General features: G+C 38.2%; 1 protein-coding gene across 4 annotated transcripts in view; it reads right to left on the bottom strand.

Moving 5' to 3' along the window:
* Positions 1-1,552: 1,552 nt before the first annotated feature.
* The window catches only part of CRCP (CGRP receptor component), a 32,823-nt gene continuing 15,360 nt past the window's right edge, over positions 1,553-19,015 (bottom strand). For 3 of the 4 annotated variants that reach the window (XM_075168824.1, XM_075168823.1, XM_075168821.1), the window contains 2 exons: positions 11,176-11,233; positions 1,553-2,823 (listed from right to left, as the gene is read on the bottom strand). In XM_075168824.1, coding sequence (XP_075024925.1) covers positions 2,680-2,823; positions 11,176-11,233 — 202 coding nt within the window. In that variant the 3' untranslated portion in view covers positions 1,553-2,679. Of the gene's footprint in view, positions 2,824-10,917; positions 11,016-11,175; positions 11,234-19,015 lie in introns of all 4 variants that reach the window. The other variant, XM_075168822.1, reaches the window with a different exon arrangement.

The raw sequence follows: 19,015 nt of genomic DNA on the forward strand, positions 1-19,015 counted from the left end.
GGCAGCTCGTTCCCCCTTTCTCCCAGAGCAGTGACGAGAGCACAGGAGCTGCCATAAGCAGAGCTGTCAATCTGCCAGGATCCAAACGCGTGATGCAGAATAAAAGTGAGGAACACACAAGAAACGAGAAAGCCAAAAATAATATGTACTTCTTAAATATTCCGAAAGTGTCGAGTACTCTGCCCTTCTCAAAATTACAGACCAAGCTTTTAAGTGCTCAATACGTACGTGCTTTTTCTTGTACATGAACGCGTCAGAGGCCCACGCTCTTCATGTCGTCTTGTCTCCTTCAAAAGAACGAGCAGAGTACATTTATTGTGTGAGGTAACTGATTAGTTAAGAAAACAAAATGCAGCCTTGGGAGACAGGCAGATCTTTTACGTAATATATAGGACACCGGAAAAACGGTATCACATCAGCAAGATGACATTTGCTTTCCATAAATCATTTCTGAGTCTCAGGTTTCCAAGGAACACACCCGAGAGTAAACAACACAACGCGAAACCTGCTCTCAGAGCCAGAGTAATTCCTCACCTGCACTTACACGGGCAGAGAGCACAGACAGTAGATTTAGAAAAGACTCCTTGATGTAATGCAGATGTCAAAATCCCAGATCCCTTCAAATGTTACTCAGTATTGCATTTTCAGGGAAATTATAGTTTACGAACCTTAATTGAGACTGAACAAGCTATCCATGCATTTGCACAAGTTTAATATATGTATCCATCTGGAATTGGTTTTGATAAAAGGGTTAAATACAATAGCAAGTGAATGGGTTCCTGTATCTTGTACAATATGCATGCAACAGAAGACAACATGGATGCTGGCAAAAATCCGTTACGATAACAAATCAGCAATTCCCAAGATGGAACATCCAACTTCAGAGATCTGTTAAAATATTCTTGCTGGCTAAAGATACTTGCAATCTGCTTCCATCTGCTTTTCGTAAGTCTAGAACACGCTTCAATAACTTAATTTTAGAAAAAGACATGACAGAAAAATGTAAACACTTGCAGCCCAAGGCCACAGGATGTCAAATACCACCAGTGACTACTAAGAGTAAAAATGCTAATTTTAAAATTAATTTCACATCATTCCATTATATGATCTACTCACCTCTTTTGTTTTGTTGCCCATGTAGAGAGAAAATATGTATTGATGTATCACAAAAACTACCAAGGACTTTTCCCCTCTAATACTGTACTTACCCAGTCAAAACGTACCTTTACTCTTCAGCCTTGGAATGCATTCGATGTAAGATAAATTATGTTTAAGAGGTAACAAACATTTTTTTTTGGTAATTTCCTTTCCTCTCCAAACATCAAAGAAGCTTAAAATACCACAGAAATGCATACTATAAATCCCCCAGACTCTGGAAGTTATCACTCCCTTTCATATAAAGCACAACTAAAGCTCATAAAGCGTAAATTCTTTGTATAAAAACACAAAATAAAACCATGACAGAAATGCGGGGGGGGGGGGGGGGGGGGGGGGGAGGGAGGGAAAAGACCTTGAATGAGAGTATCTGGCGTCTTGTCTATAAGCCACAAAATTCCCAGGATGTACTCCAAACTTTATTTCTATTTTCAGTACATTATAACAATTATAAAAGAATCGTCTGCAGTCATAGTATAAAACCAGTGCCAAACTCATGACTTTATGCATATATATGTATATATACAAAAGATTTATTATAATCATCAATGCTTTCAACATTAAACACTTGATCCTGAAATCTTTAATCAGACAAAAGCTCGGTACACAGAAAATTCTGCTTCAACCAGGACTGATTCTCATTCTTCTAAACCAGATTAGGACTTCACTTCAGTGTTGACTCATTCATTTACTCCACAGTTGACAGCGTGTTCACAGCACTGTGACTTGTCTACATATAAATATTGGAACAAACGTTCAAAGGGAAAATATACACCTCATGCTTTAATGTTCTTCTGTTTGTATTATTAAGAGCCCTTAACGTTTGAGTCCAGAGCCTCAACTGCTGTAAACTGGTCCAACTAGCTAATTTCAGTGGCAATATGTTGATTTAGCCGATGATCTGGCGCTCTCTTTTATCAAGTACGGACTGTCAGACATCCTTGAGAACAGCTACCCTACCAACAGATCCTCTCACTTCCAGGATCCAACAGCCTACTTGAAATTGTCTGGCCAGATACCAAGCAGTTCTTGTACATTACTCTATGCTCTGATCCTTGAAAACAGCCCTTTTCACAAACAGCTCCAAAAGTTGGCTTTGTATTGTAGACCGTATTCTGAAAACCAGTTGGGCAATTCAAAAGCATATGAAAGCAATTATAATTATAGTACTGCTGTGATAATTAAAACATTGCCAGCTGTATATAAGCCTATTCAAATGTACAGCTGTTATATGGGTAATAGAAAAAATACAAAAGCTTCAGATTCTGTGACCCATAGTTTCTCAGACTGCTACATTACAAACTCAGATAATACCCGTTTATGACAAAATGCCAAAACAATAGTGTCCTTTTCCATGCTTTCTTGTAAACAATCGGTTCCCTCATCACCTCTGAGTAATAAAAATTGTAACATATTTTACAACGATGTCCAATACAAGATTAAACTGGTATCAAGTAAAAAACCGAAAAATATTAGCTGATTCTCCTCTGCTGAAACTGTTGCCAGCTTTGGTCTAGATGCCTCCTACACTTGGTCACCTTTGTCTTCAGTTGCCATTGCCGAGTCTCTCTGCTGTTCTTCCGGATCTCCTGGAAGAATACTGGTGACTGTCTGGAGAAGTGACTCAATCTGCTCTTCTGTTAGCCTTTCCTCACTTTCTTCCACCATCTGCAGGTCAAAAAACAATCTATTGTTATCATTAAATCCATACTTCCTTCCTCAGCTCCAAACAGAAGGACTCAACTAATTGGGAAATGCTATTTTCAACGGATGCAAGACATAGTCTGAGCTCATTACAAAAGCATGTTACAAAGTGGAACTCTTGCAATATTTAAAAAAAAAGAAAGAAGAGCTCCATTGTTAAGCACGACAATTGGCACTCCACGATGAGACCCTGCTTTCTTCACAGCAAGGAAGAAAAGCCTCTCAACCTACACATCAGTATCTTGAGCCAGGCTTTTCATTTAGCTCATGCGCAGAGCTACCTTCCAGAGCTATTTTTCTAAGTTCCTGTGCTTTCATGTGAAAACATGAAAAACCTGATGGTGGTTACCTGAACCTTGGTATCTTATCCAGCACCTAGGCTATAAGTAATTAGGCCATAAAAGAAGCCATCTAATCCTACAGCAGCCATATTTTATTGGAATTTAGTTAGATTGTGAGATTCCTGAATATAAAAGCATACAAAAGCTCTGAGCAACAGAAAACATGCTGTCACGAATCAACAATAAAATTCCGTAAGATTAATTAGGGACCTACTCTCACTGTGGAGCTGTGGGAACTCTTATATCACTGCTACCAGCAACAACAACTGCCCTAATTTATAGGCAGCTGTTAAAAGGAAAAGCTTGTCAGAGGACTGGAAAAGCAAGCCAAATGAACTCTTCAAACGCAAATGAAACCAATTAGGATTGCAGAGTTTGAGATTTTCTTTTTTATACAAAGTCCTTTAAAACGTCCTTTGAAGAGCAGTGATTTATATTAATTATGGTTCCAAGTCAATGCAGGTTTAATCAGTTCTAGCTATCAATTGTCAGCTATGCATCTTGCCTTCTAAAAAGCAGAGTGGTATATTCAATTAGCTTTTTTTTCCCTTCAGTGTCCTATGAGTCCTCTTTGCACAATCTGATCATCTTTCATCAGCCAGTATCCACAGATCCTTGACAAGAGGACAGCGAGCACGCTAGAATCCACTCATGTAGCCAAAGGCAGACAGTGAATATCCATTCGCAAATCACTGTTTCTGGGGACCATCCTGATCAAAGGATGAAATTCTCTGTGGAGTGGCTTTCCAACTACAGTTAGTTCAAGAACTACTCTAGGACCCTGGCTTGAAAAACAGTCCTGGCTCTCATTACCACCAGCTGCTATACTATACACTATGAGTTAAAATATACTAAAAATCCTCCTAACGTTACCCTTCTGTGCAAGCAACTGCTGCAGCTACTGAAGTGGTATCAATTAATTGCCTGCTAGACTGCATTTCAGAAGTGATCATCTCAGCAGCTTGACTAGCATACCTTGGAGCATCAACATTATACAATAAAGTATGTTACAGTGCGTAAATACACTCTTTGTTGCCTATATTGCTGACAAAGCCATCACTCTGCAGATGACCTATGTTATTAAGTTTTGTAGAGGATTATCAGCCTGGTTTTTGGACTGGATTATACTGTTATTAATTACTGTTACATTGAACTTTAAAGGTGACAGCCCCATAGCAGCAGGAACTGTACAAAGAAAAAGCCCCCACCCTTTGGACAGGCAGTGTCACCTGAGGCAGAATGATTTATCTCTTAGTGGCCAATGTCTCCTGCATTTGTTACCATCCCACTCCTTTCTGATCTTCAGAAAAATGGCACCTTGCCTGATTTATTTTTGATTTATTGGATCACATGAAGACTGTCCCTCTTCCCCATTTAAATTTTATCCCTCCCTATACATCTCCTTTCCCTTTCTTCTCCAAACACTTTCTCCTTTAGGTGCTTGCTTCAGGTAGCCAGAGTTAAACACAAGGATTTGATCAGAACTTAAACAGATAATAGAGAGCGATTTCTAGATCAGCATCAACTCTTCTCAACTTCTGCATTTAAGGCAGAATATACTTACGCGAGTATCTAATCACTGCTTCTTACGTGCTCCTGAGTGCCAAATGAGTAATGCCGCAACTCCCAATATGAAGAGTCATGTTGATGTCATTTGCACTGGCTGAACACGGCAGTCTGCAAGACTGACAAACTGCAGATACGACTTGGGACATTGACAGATGAGCTCTGGTGACTGCTCTGGCAGTTTAAGAAATCACACTTTACCAGAAAGTTGATGAAAGAAAATAGTCTCTCATGTTTCAGATGCTTTGGTGCTGTAACTGATGTCTCATTAAACTGTTGAGAAAAGCATCTTTAAAGAAAGATGCTGGATACTGCACTGAGGAGCGGGTAAAGTAGCTCCAAATTCCCTTCTGTTGACAGATCTGTAGTCCCTGCCAGAGGGAAGTGGTAATTCCTTAAACTGTGTAGCAAATTCATCAATGGTTCACTCGGTGCCTCCGAGCCATGCATCCTCACTGCCAGCTCTCACACCAGGAATTACCGATAGACAAAAATCTACATTTGGCAGGATGGACAGCGTATTATTCAAGTTGATGCTTCAGTGCTATTTTGCCGTGATACTATTCAAGAGTTCAAAGGATCAAAAGCATAAGCTATAAAAATCAATTTTTTTCACTCTTCAGGGAAACAGCCTTAGCAGCGACTTACAAAACCGTAAGCAATTAGGAAGCAGCAAAGCAGCATGCCAAAAGGAAAAATTCAAAAACTAAGCACAGAGAGCCTCTAGCTAAAGAGACAAATGAAATTGTCCTAAAGGAAAACAGGTATCAAGGGAAACAGAAGGTCACTCAGAGGCTTATTCTAGATTCAACAGATGTTCGCACCGTCTTCTGATTTACAACTATAAGTCAAAATACCTTTGCTACTGATCGTACTAGGAAATAATGTTACGATGCTCAGAAGAGAAATTATGCGTAAGAAAAAGCGTAAGAGGCAAAAAGAAACAATTGTATTCAAATATCTACTTTTCCAGCAAGAATTTTACCAATATATGAAAAAATACCTCTCAAAAAGCCTTGCTTCCCTCTAACTTGCAACTGGCTGAAACTGCTCAAGCAACAGATTCAAACCATAAGCAGTCAGGAATGCAAAGTTTATACTAAGAAAAACAAAAATGCAAATGTTTTTAATAAGCGTATGACATAAGATGTTTACGTTGGCAGTGCCGCACAAGCCAAATGGAAATAGATTACCCTCACAGACGATGCCATGTGCAAAATGTAGGGTATCATCAACCAAAACTCCAGTGAACTGTGTATTTTCAATATTCAGGGGTTTGCACAAGTAATAAAATTGGACCATGTTACAGTAACACAATTTATAGATAAAAAGCACCCTGATGTGCAGCAAGACAAGCATGTCTCCTTCGCAGGGCTGAGAACAAGGATTTTCTTGAAATGAACACAAAGGCAGTAAGACATGTCAGCTATGCTGCTTCTTGTAATAAACAATTCCCACGTCGTTACTGCTTTTCAGCATTCAAGTCTCTACCATGCCGAAATAACTGCAGTGTTTTCGTAGCAAATGTTATAGCATATCAATGTCATGCATACATACACACAGTATGTATTTTCTATTAAATGCAACTACGTGGTCAAGAACAACTCAGTCAAGTCAGGCCTTAATAATAACTTCTATTTCACTCAAACTACTAACAGTTAGTGATTAAACTCTCATTGCAATATATTCATACAGTAAGCAATTTTCACATTTCATTTCCCCCCCCAGTTAATGCTCTAAACAATATAATCTACAAGACGACCAAAGAAGGACTCAAGGAAGGAAGCAGGAAAACTTTATTTGGTAACTTAACTGGCATAAAATTCTTAAAGCTAAAAAAAGGAGGCATGTTCCCCCTGCAGCTAGTATATACTTTTCAAGCCTAGTACCCAGAGTTGCTTCTTACTTTTATTGATAAATGTATTGATAAAAACAGCCAGATCTTCAGAATATATACAAATTATTCAGAAGGCAGCTGAAGCCACTGTACTGCTCATCTTTCAGAGCGATGCTACCTTTATCTAGAAGTCTAATAACCAATTTTTCACCTGCTTAAGCACCTTGTACCTACAACTGTTAAGCCACAGCTTATGTATTGACTTACTTTCAACTACTGAAGAGGTCCAACTAACTTAACTGGATTTTAGCTTAAAATTAGGCAAACATTTACTAAATGGAGAGTACGTGAGGAAAAGGATGCCCACTCTGTTCTGCCTCTCCAGATACCTCTGTGCATGGGCTTGCTAACACAGCAAAATGAAGCATGCATCCAACACCCATCACTGAATCTTGCTACAAGAGAATGAAAAGACAAATCGCTCGTCAACTGCAGGATCAAACACTGGCAGATGCCTTGCTCAGTAACGTAACCGCTACTGGGAACCAGAGCTGTGCTTATTAAACAAATGTGTATGTGGAATATTTTACTACCGTGCAGCCTTTCCCAGCTGCACATTCTAACAGTAGCTTTTTTTTATCGAGCACTATGTATGAATTTCTCAGAGGAACAAAACAACCATAATTACCAAATCAGAATGTAGTAATAGAATTACATTAAGCAGTAAGTCACATTAAAACCTGCTGATAAATTCTCATGGCAGAAAGTAATTTTCAGAAGCTTTTAACGATTTTATTTATCGAGAAGGTAAATCAGAAAATAACAGCTAGCCTGACTATCAAGATAATTTCAAAGATTTAAGTGTTTATTCATAAAATAAATGTGCAAATCTGTATGTTTATAGTGCCATGTGCACTTGTAAGCACAAAATACGAACACAGACATATATATACACATGCGTATTTGTCTTGAATTTTTTTTTAACTAAGTGAAACAAGGACAAATATTTTAGGAACATGCTTTCCCTAATTATAACCATACCTTATCTTTTCTGCTTACCCAAGTAAAACCAAAGTATAAGAGACTTCGTCATCCTCACTGTGCTTCTTTTAAGCTTTCAATGCTAATGTTTATTTCAATTATCCCCCTGAGACATGACAATACACTGCAAATGTTGAAAAATAAATAAAGCCACACTGAAGAACCCTAAAAAGTTCTGAAAGAACTGAGAAACTGTTTCAAGGATAAGTAATATTTGATGGGTAACAAAACTCAGCATTAGAGAACAGAACAATCTGTGGGTTAAAAGCTATTGTTTATTTGCATAATAAGCTAAGAATTCAATTTAAAAAATAATCAGTAAACTACAGTAAAAAAGGAAATGGGGTTCTGATCACTTCCAAAGCTGTCAAGCACATAATTTAACGCCAGTGTAGGAGGTACATATTTTATGAGAAAATGACTGCTATTTCCTCCTCTGAGCAGTAATTTGAAATTGTTCAGCACCAACATGCTAATAGAAAAAAAGCACATAAAAAAGAAATAAAGTAAAAGACTGAACGATTGGATTAATGTCCCTCAGAGATAATTAACCAAGTATGCAAAGTCGGAAGCAAAATACATTGTTGAGAAAATAAAATGTTTAAATCCTCTAACATCTATTTTCCAGAAGAATACTTTACATTATTATTTTATATTCAACAATAACAGACAATCTGCCAGGCTGGTTATGCAGAGCATGCATCACGAGGTACAAAGTTCTCTGACATGGAAATCTAGTTTTAAAAAGCACAGAATTAAAATCTACTTTTCCATTCAGAAAGAAGAATGTGGAGCAATTTGTTAATTAGAAAAGATGATGCTTAATCTTCAAACCCATCACAGTTCAGCATTAAGTAAAGCTGGACCACTGTCATGGTTAGAGCAACATCCCTGTCTTTTTTTCCCTCCTTTGTGAATCACTGAGCCAGGAACAACATATGTTAAAGATTAAAACAGGAGGTCAAGATAGCTGCAATGTGTACAGTGTTTTACCCTGTGGGATATGAATTAGAATTTCATGCTCCTTTTGTTGCTATTGTTGTTTGAAAATAAATCCTGGCACACAGTCCAGAAAAGACAAATATGAACAATACAGCAATTTATGCATAAAGACTTACAAAAGAACTTGAGATCAAAAGATCACAACATAAATTTGCTTTTTAGCTTAAATATAATTTTATCAAAATTGATTTATTGTTTGCATACAACTAAAGTCAGGGAATTTTATAGAGGGAAAGTAAAAAACAAAAAGCTGGAAAGGCAAAAAAGCAACAAGCAGTAGTAAATATAACTATCCTTTCACATTAGCTACTAAAACCCTGTCAGGTAAATTTGACTCCGTTCCATGGACAGGCAGCACTGAATAAAAGTTTGAGACATCAAAACTATTTGAGCAAGTGAGAGACAGAGATATGGCTTGTTTGGCATTTTGTTTAAAGCTGGCTTTTTAAAAAAGATTGATTTGCCTACATTATATGAAGTGGTCAGAAGTTTTCATCATCATTTATTTCTGACTTCAGTTCCAGGAGCGACTCAAAGCTTTTGAATGGCAGGGGCAAGTTCAACGAAAAGAGAATCAAGGCAGTCTTTCATCCATCGACTGCACTGACTTGACTTGCCTGCACGAAATCTGCGTACGGGTAACCTTCTCCCTACCGACATCAAAAAAGAAAATGCTGGTAGCCTCCATGGCTCTGCATTGTTTCATACTCAAACATGCTCAGAGAAGACAGGGGGTTTCTGTATTCAAAGACATTGCACTGCTACAATATCTTTCCCCTGTCGTCACCAGAAACCAAAATGATTCAAGACAGCAATCGAATAGCAAAATCATTTCCTTACTATTGCTCCTAGTCTCTGTATTTCACTAATAAAAATGGCCTGCAGTTTCCTAACAGTTATTGAGCTCAAAAGACTTTGACGTGCTTTGATGAAAGAGTAAGTGCGCTGCAATTTTGGGGAGGCTTAATTTAACAGTGTTAACAATCCAGTCAACCGAGTTTACTGTAATACTAGTTTTGGAGAAACTTGCCCTGGGAATTACAGGGGTATCGCAATGGAACAGAAGTAACTGCATCCCCAATACTTCCATGACGATACAAATTCAGGCTAGTCCCCAAATGTATGAATATTAAATTTTTCACAAGTTGCTTTTTTAGAGAAGGGTTACGTATCAATAATGGGCTGACACTGAACTCAAATCTCATATCTGTATTCTGTAAGTTTTAGCAATGAGTTTTATCTAACTTTGACCTTACAAACCTTGGAATATCTAAAGTACAACACTCTGCAGAAACCTGACTTCTAATACAAAGGCCCAAACTTCTTATACTCGCCTCCTGGGCCTCAAACATGACACAGGAGCAAAACTATTTTCAATATTTTATGGATAGGTAAGATAATGAGGAACTAGGTAGGCTAATGAGGGGAGGAGGGAAAAGACAGACAAAACCACAGTCATCTGAAAGCAGCAAGAGATTACTGCATTTAAAGAAGAAAAGGGAAAAAAAAGACAGTATGTGGCCTATATGGGAATATAATAAATCTGTGTCTAAGCCCATGACGCTAACAAAGGTATGAGACAGGCTCTACATCATCGCTTACGACTAACTTCCTAAGCAAAACTCATGAAGCTTTAATGCTCTGGGTTGGGTTGATGACTGACACTGATCTCTTCAATCACAAAACACAGTATTAATTCCTCAGCTAGAAGCATTCTTTTACGAGACGCCTTCAGCATTATAATGTCTACTCCTTGGCTACAAAAGAAAAATAGTCCTACTGGTACCTCTTTAATCCTCCTGTTTTTTGCAGCAAAATATGATCCTGTTACTACATAGTTTGGTTTCAGGATAAGATTGTAAACAGATGTTCTTAATGTAAGAGATCCTTATTAACAGAATATCCTTATTATAATAATCTCTTTATTACCACAGGATTTTGTATCCTAAGGAGATACTCCAGAGAATATAACCATCTATTCTATTTAGTGACAATCCCTCTTTACATCAGAATTATGCTTAACAGATTGGTAATGGCTACTTTCCATCAGAAAGTCTGTTTATATCCATTTCTCATTCTGCACCACCACTCAAAATTCCGTATCAGCCATTACTCATTCCTTTTTAGTGTGTTTGGTTTTACTAGAACATGAAACCCTGCCATCAAAACAACCATGTCATCACAGCTGTCAAAAAGTGAAGTACTTGATTACAGAGCAGCAGCAAAAAGACTCAGGTTAAATATATTCTTACTTGCAATACTGTAACTAACCTTTAATGACTGCATTAGGCATTTTCAGTATGTGACACCGAGGCAAACAGAGGTGGAGAATCTGTCTGAGAGAAAGATGGGCAAGTCTCCAAGGAGGTCTCGGAGAGGAAGCAGAGTGGATTTGAAACCATGAATGTAAAGATGTGCATAAAGGGATACATTCAATCACTGTCCATGAGAAAGTAATTATTCAATCGATCTTCAAGGTTAAAGCTGTTTTCATTTAAGCTTTGAACAGTCAGGGGCATTGTTACTTACCAGCTGTATTTCAACTGCCGTCACGGGCCTGTGGTTAAGCAACTGGAGCTTTTCTGCCCTGTTTAAAAGCAAAGCGTAAAACAATCCGCATTACTATATAATTTGAGAATCCCTTCAAATGACTGGTAAGATGCAAATACATTCCTGATAACTTAGGGGTGAAACGCCACTGCCAAGAATAATTCTGACTGGGTTTGCAGTGAGGTTTAATTGCCATGATAATTTGGATATTTTAAAGACAAGTGAGAATTCATTCATTTACAATAATTCAAACACTTCTGATTACCTGTCCACACTCTAAGGCAGACAGAAAGCGATTCTATGCGTTCAGATTTGCAGTCCTGTGCATTTAGCACAAAAGCACTTCAATCAATATTAGCTTCTTTTGTTTTGGTTTTAGATATGAACCGTGTTGCATCTGTATTTTTTATAGTCCAATTCCATTCTCCTCTGCCTGCAAGGGGAAGAAGTCAGTAAAACTTCGGTACTTAAACGCAAAACACTAATATTCAGAGAGACAGTTTAGCACCACTGAAGCCAGTGGCAAAATTCCTGATACATTCAGAACCATCGTTATGGTCACTCAGCCTCACTGCTTTTCTGGATTCATTTTCACCAAACAGCTATTAGCTCCACTTTCTCATCAAGAAATCACGAGATCTCACAAACATCCACTTAAACACTTTGATCATTAAAATAGAAAAAAAGGGGTATGAGGGAAAAAATTTCATTGACATTTAAAAATATCTTTTTTTTTTTTTTTTTTGGAAGATGTGATCAAACAAGTATGTTCATTAAATTCACACCACAACATTTAGGCAATACCTCTGCAGCCAAAAATTATTAGTTTTACACCCTACTTAAATCATATCATATCATTCTAAAAACAAAGTAAAACCCATATGCCAGTAATGCATATTTCATTAATTTCAGAAGCTCAGAACATTAACATTGACCACATAATAGCAGCATGGCTAACGATCTGAGCCGATCTTTGTGTTTTAGAACAGAAAAGCACAATAATACAACACTCCTAAAGATAAAACAGATGTTTAAAAGGGCATATGAAACAGTAACAAATGCACTTTTATAATAAAAGCATACAATTACAGTGTAATAATAATAGATACAATGAGTAAACAATTTGAACATACATTTTTTTGGGGAAAAAAAAACCTCTTGAATGATTATTACTTGACATACAGCCTCTCCTAGCAGCCGTCTGCTTATGCAGCACCTCTATCGCACACATTCATGCATTAAAGCGAGAACTGACAGTTACCATGCACGATCTCCCAGTCCGTGATACAGTAGTGAATTACAATTTTGAAGAATTGAAGCTTGGAATTTATTATTATTTAAAAGGCATTTTTAATGCACATTTAAACTGATGCTGATATGAGTTTCACCCTGTTTTATTGAACCTGTGGGTGGCTTTCAAGAGAACACAGATGCTGTAATTCACAGCCCCGAGCTCTCCCACGCAGGCGTTTACAACCAACAGGTCAATGTCTGTGTGTCTGGAGATACTTCAGAGATACCGTCTCTTTTCAAATGGCCTCTGACACTGGCTGCCCTTGAAATCTAACACCAGCTAACAGCTTATAACATTGTCAGGCATTTCAATACTTCATCATTCATGTATGTGCACCAGCACATGCTCAAAGACCAAGGTGTTTAGACTTCTCAGGAGAAGCCTTTGACAAGCGATGCATTGCTGTGGTCTGTACATGCACGCACCTGTACGTGTCAAGAGACTGAATTTAATACTTAAGAAGGCAGGCAGAGAATAAGGCCTTTCATTTATCCACTGAACTCGCCAAATGAGCAGCACCAGCCTAAAATTCTCCTGGCTTATGTCTCCTGAAGGAAAAATCCTGTATTACCACAGACTGGATGATCTAACAGACCCTCTTCACCTAAAATGTCCATGACTGCAAGTGACCTAGTGATGGAAATAGGACTACGGGAGACTCTGTGGCTCAGTGAAGACAACAGCTTTGCTGATACCAAACATCAAGCTTCACTATACCAGAGGGTTTTCTGATGTGTATTCACAGCCCTAAAGAACACAAAACAGCTTTGAAGAGATGACACGCTGGCTCATTTTTAGATCCAGCCTGCTGGTGATAAAACCAAAATCCTAAAAAAGAAAAGTTTTTAATTGTACCACCTAGTCCCTGAGTCATTCTGCCATCATTTTCATAAAATGCTGGAAAATAATTCTAATCTTCAACTTCTTTCAACTTCAAAAGAAAAGCTTGCAATATTAAAATGCAACATTTGTGAAATACTAACAATTTGTAACAGAAAGCTTGAGAAATCCTCCTATATATTCATTAACCATTAAAAAGCGTACACAATTCAACATCCTGAATTTACATTTACTTTACAAATGTACCTATTTGTTTTTACTCTCTAAATTTCAAAATTGGAGAAGGGAATAAGGAATTAGGACTTGGGGGGGGGGGAAGAGGGGGGGAGAAAAATCCATTTTAACCAACCACAGAACTGTTCAAAATGTCTGTTTAAAAAATGAGCTCAAACATTTTGGGTACCACCCTATCCTTTTAATCTTCTTTCCTACTTCTACAGAACCACATCAGAAGATTTTTCTCAATCTTCAGAAAAAACCTGCAATAGAGTGACATTTGGCACCTGGATAAATGCCAACAAGCGTGGCAGATTTCACACCGATTTCAGATTTCACAGCTAAAAGAATATTTTTGCTGAAGAACAGGAAAATGTTTCTACCTGCACATCAGCATTTGCCCTTCCAAAGCCATCAACTTACTCCTTAAAAAAAAGGTGCCTAAATACGTTCCTAAAGCAAATATTTTAACAGTGGTTTCAAAGTGTTTTCTAAGAAACACCAATGATCAAATTAGTTCCTTGCATTTGCCCACATTTATTTGTACGTCTTGTACAAAATAGTAAGGATCACTATCCCCATTTTACAGACAGTAAGGCTGAGGGGGAACAATTAAGCGGTGAGTGCTTTAAAGGCACTGGGGTTTAAGAGTGGGGAAGAGATGTGGCATGGAGGAAAAAAAGGAAAGGCCCATAAGACAGTACATTGCAGCAGTTGTTGCAATATTCTTTGAAGGCTCCACTAAATAATGCTTAAAAGGACTGCGTGGTCATGGCCCCCGGCCAGACCTGCTCCCTCCTCTTGGGGATTTTCTAGTGCCCTGGAAAGGATCTGTCCCTGCATTCATGAACTGTAAGGCGCATCCAGGCTGCAAAAATAGAGGAGGATGCTGGGGGGAAGGTCCTTTGTGTCAGTTACGGTATAAATCAGTATTTAAAGGCAATTCCCACTGTAGTGACTATGCTCTCTCTTCCCTCCTGCAGAATAACTGCTTACATTTTCCCCCCGTCTCCTGTTAACAACCCCTTGGCAGCACAGGGTTTGGTCTTAAATTCTGAATACTGTGATTTTACACAGTATTTACACAAAGGAATCAGAATGAGCTCTGTTAGCCAGATTTATTAGATTGATTTGGTTTTGGAGAATCAAGGATGAAAGCAAAATATGTTTCCATCGGTGAGAAGCAGTGAATATGCCTCCTTTGTTTTCCCGTGCTATCACTTATATCTATTTATTTGGCAGCTTGATGTTTACAACAAGAGGCTATTAAGAGCATGGATGAATTTAACACTAAACTGAGAGCACCACTGTTGGCTGCCTTATTGTCAAAAAGATAAGGTATCTGTAACTATTGCCATTTACTACTGTCCATAAGCAATGGAAGGACAGAAATAAAACCTTAATATTGACAAGACACAAGTACTGAAATTCTTTAGACCAGAACTGAAATTGAAAGCAAGTCATTTAAGGAATCAATGAGAGAAAAATGCCACCCTTGTAAAATTGTAGCAGAAGACATCACTGCCATAAAAGCAGAAGTCCTAACAGAGCTGGGTAAAAAACACTAAATAACATCTTCAGCATACAAAAATCTGGCCAATTCATCTGAATGAATGTATGAGAGATTTCGTGCTTTTTCCTCAAGAGCTAGGAAACTGCTTGGTCCAGTGCCTGGAGCCCTTGACGGAGATGCAGAAGCTGGCACTCTGGTCCTGGCTTTCAATGTTATTTGTTTTATGGTCCCTGGCCAAGCACGTGTCTGTGCCTCAGTTTCCAGACATCTAAAACAGAGACAACATCTGCAGCTCTCACAGGAGAGCTATGAACATATCTACTTATAAAACACCTCCCCCTCCTCCCAAAGCCCTACTTACAAAGGCAGACTTCTATGTTCACTGTTTAATGAACTCATACAAGTTTCTCACTGCACTGTACACTCGCATGCCACTTCAGAGATCAGAACCTTTTCAAGCAAGTCTTTCTTTACTTTTGCAGCAAGACATGTCCCAATCCAATCCTAAAGCTCCACCACATCTCCAGACAAAAAGTATTATTTGACTTTTACAAAAGAACACATAAGATAAATTTTCTCATATTCTTGTTTTTCAAAGCAATATCTTTGAAATTTATTGCCGAAAACACTTCAGAGCCAAATAAACAGGATCAATAACCAAAGCCATACCATGCCCGTGCTAAAGAACACAAATCTTGTTTATCCAGAGCTATCTTAGAACAAGTAGAGCTCCATCATGTTTATCGCAGAAAGGTTACTGGCAGAGCAGGTAGCAACAGAAATAAATTAAAACCAATTATACATCATGACTAAAACAATCAGTTCGTGAAACTGTTCATGTTTCCTGAAGACAAGAAATACAGGACACAATAAAAAAGGTCACCTCTCAGAGACTTTTTGCTTATAAGCCATTAACGTTACCGTAACTCATTAGGGAATAGATAGAAGTTTTACAGTCGGGACAAACGGATCTCAAAAGCATTATTTCACCAAAGATAGTATCATTCAGAGTAGTGCAGTTTTTAAAATCTGTACAGAAGAATGAGAGATAATTTGCAAGTAAGTCATTAAAATGTGTTATCTGAACAATTTCATGCCTGTTTTTGATCTGCAAAGCTCTCTACTGGAAAACTGACTCAGAACATCAAAAAGGAATTAGCAGCAGGGTGCAAAAAACCAAAAGCTACAAAAATGACATATTTCATCTGAAAGTGCTTGTGTAGTGTTACAGGGCTTTAGAAATTATAAACACTAATTAACAATAAAAAGTAATAATCTTTCGACATGTTAACATTTCATAATTATGATTTAAGCAATGCATTTGTTTTATTTACATAGAGATTGAATCCGAAGATACAGAGAAATTCAGTAAGTGTCAGCTGAAAACCGGTACCTAGCTAGTTATTTGCTGATCAACCTAAACATCATTCTGATAATGAAGATGTAAGTTACTTTATTTTGGCAAAATATTGCAGATGGCAAAGGGATAATTGACTAATTGAAGACATCTAGACAAATATGTTGATACTAGTGCGGGTACACTGGATACTAGTATGGGTAGATATGCTCCTCCTGCAATAGAGAACAGTAACATTTTATCTTTTCTCTTCTGTTTGGTAAATATCCAGCTGCTGAGATTATTTAAGAAATACCAAGCATGCATGTGTGCAAGACATGAACAGTTACCTCTGCTTACTCGGGAGGTCCATGTTAGCAGCTCTTCCTGCTGTTTGTAGAGAACACAGACATCCACTCCATCCCTGAGCTCAGCTCAGGGGACGCTTTTGATGCTTTGGTCCCAGTTCTTCTCCCTGCATGCAATTTCTGACTTTCCCTACTCATAACAAACGGAGCGACCGGAACAGTACTACTCTTGGCATCCCCTTGAAGCAAACACTCACAAAACGCCTCTGAAGTTCAATGTTGCAATAGAAAACTGGATTCCTCGGCGCAGTGTAGCACTGCATGCAGTATGAGTTGGAGCTCAGTACCTACTGCACTGGCTTTTTTAACACTGGTACCAAAAGTTGACTATTCGGGTCAGAGTCTCTGTGTACCTGGGATTTCTTGCTAGCACGTACACAAATTAGAACCTGAATACCCACAACTCCATCAGAAATAAGCTTTAGGGAAGGCAAGCAAGTCTTGCACGCTGCAAGCCTGAACATGCATCAGTATCGGTGCTGACTGCAGTATTTTGCACGGGCACAGACATGATAAGCCTGAATTTAGTTCATGCTCCATTACATCTAAAAAATAAAAGGAACTTTTTCCAACTCAGATGAATCCATCTTTACACAGCATCTTTACACATCTTTCTTTCTACAGCATGCATGTTTACAGTCACACTCATTAAATAAAAAGGATAACTGTCCCATTCAACTAAACAGAAGGTGAAGAATATTTTCAGCTTAATTGCCCCCAAAAAGTAAGTCTTTGTATTTTCTCTGGACTGTCTGGATTTTAGTAATACTGTTTGGAACATGAAAGCTGCTCGTTCAAGAGAAGAATACATACAAAAGATGAGTGACAGTTGAAAGCCATTTTCTCACATAAAAGCAAGATTCCACTAATCAGAGTTAATCGTCCGTTATGCAGACTCTTACAGGACCTGCCTAGTGAGAAATCCCAAAATGGCAATTACTGCTGTTAGGCTGAGCAGTGCCTCCCCACTTCCAGCCCGCATCCAGCAGTAGCTGAAACTCAGCTAGAGCCAAGATCAGCATTTCCAGCTGAGGGCAAAGTGATGTGGAGTGGGCTTTGGGATATATAAAGCTCGGGCTGCGGGAGACAAAAATGCATGCAGTTATGGGAGAAGAAAATGGGTCTGAGGTCTGCGTTGAGGGGAGACGTATATTGTAGGAGGTGAGGATGTAGGATTATATTACATTCATGGTCAAAAAAAAGTTCTAGAAGACAAAAAAGAAAAAATCACTGTCTTGTGGTCAAGATCACACTGCATATTTGGGTAGACAGAATGGACAGCACATTGCTACAGCGCATAATAAACTCACAGATTCTAAAAAATAATAAAACCAGTTACATACTGTTGTGCAAATTAAGACAAAATGTATCTTCTTCTGTCAGCAGCTTGCCAAATATTTGCAGCATTTATATTTTAACCAAAACCTCATACGGAATGTCTTTGTATTGCTCATTTTTTAGCTACTGAACTCCTAGACTGTATGTAAATATATATGCATGCACATTTTGTTTTTCTAGGAAGAGATCTATAGGCATGGGTAAGAAGAGGACAGTATTAGTGCCAAAATACAGCACACAGAGCTAAAAAAAAAAATCCTAAAACATCTGCGACTGTGCAGAGGCAAATTAATCCTCAAGAATGTATGTTTTTTAGTTGCTAGGAAAACCATAAAGTAACAGCAGTATACATAAGTATTTTCAGCTAGTAATGAAATACATGGTTAAGAGTCAAATCCTATGGTCTTGAGTCAACCACGGCAACTCATGTAAAATGTTGTCTGAATCAAGATCACAGGATTCGGGTTACGGATGAGCAGTCCCGAGCTGCGGTCCGCGAAATCACAGTAGCAGTCTGCGCATGGTCTGTGCAAACATACTGGGCTGTATTCTCCACAGGGGTTACCGCTGCACTTAATGTCGGTACATCTCTGCAGGATGAAATCTGAGGGCTGCTAATGGTATCTGAATGCAAAAAATTGAGCGACACTGCTACAGATCAAAGGGTTAATTTCAAATCAATTCAGTGGGAAACACAATGGTCTTTTTAAAGGCTATTAAATGATGCTATTGTTAAAATAGCACCATCCTGACTTCGATGTTGAATATTCAACTTTGAAAGCTCTGGAGGAGACAAAAATTACAAAGTACATCATCCAGCCTTTAATATTTTTATATTTGTTGTAGTTTTTGGCAGTAATGAGGGAAAATACTTTCTAAAAGTACTACCGATTTTCAGCTCAATGCTTCCTTGA

The sequence above is a fragment of the Calonectris borealis genome, chromosome 19 (genome assembly GCF_964195595.1).
Source record: "Calonectris borealis chromosome 19, bCalBor7.hap1.2, whole genome shotgun sequence".
Taxonomy (NCBI): domain Eukaryota; kingdom Metazoa; phylum Chordata; class Aves; order Procellariiformes; family Procellariidae; genus Calonectris; species Calonectris borealis.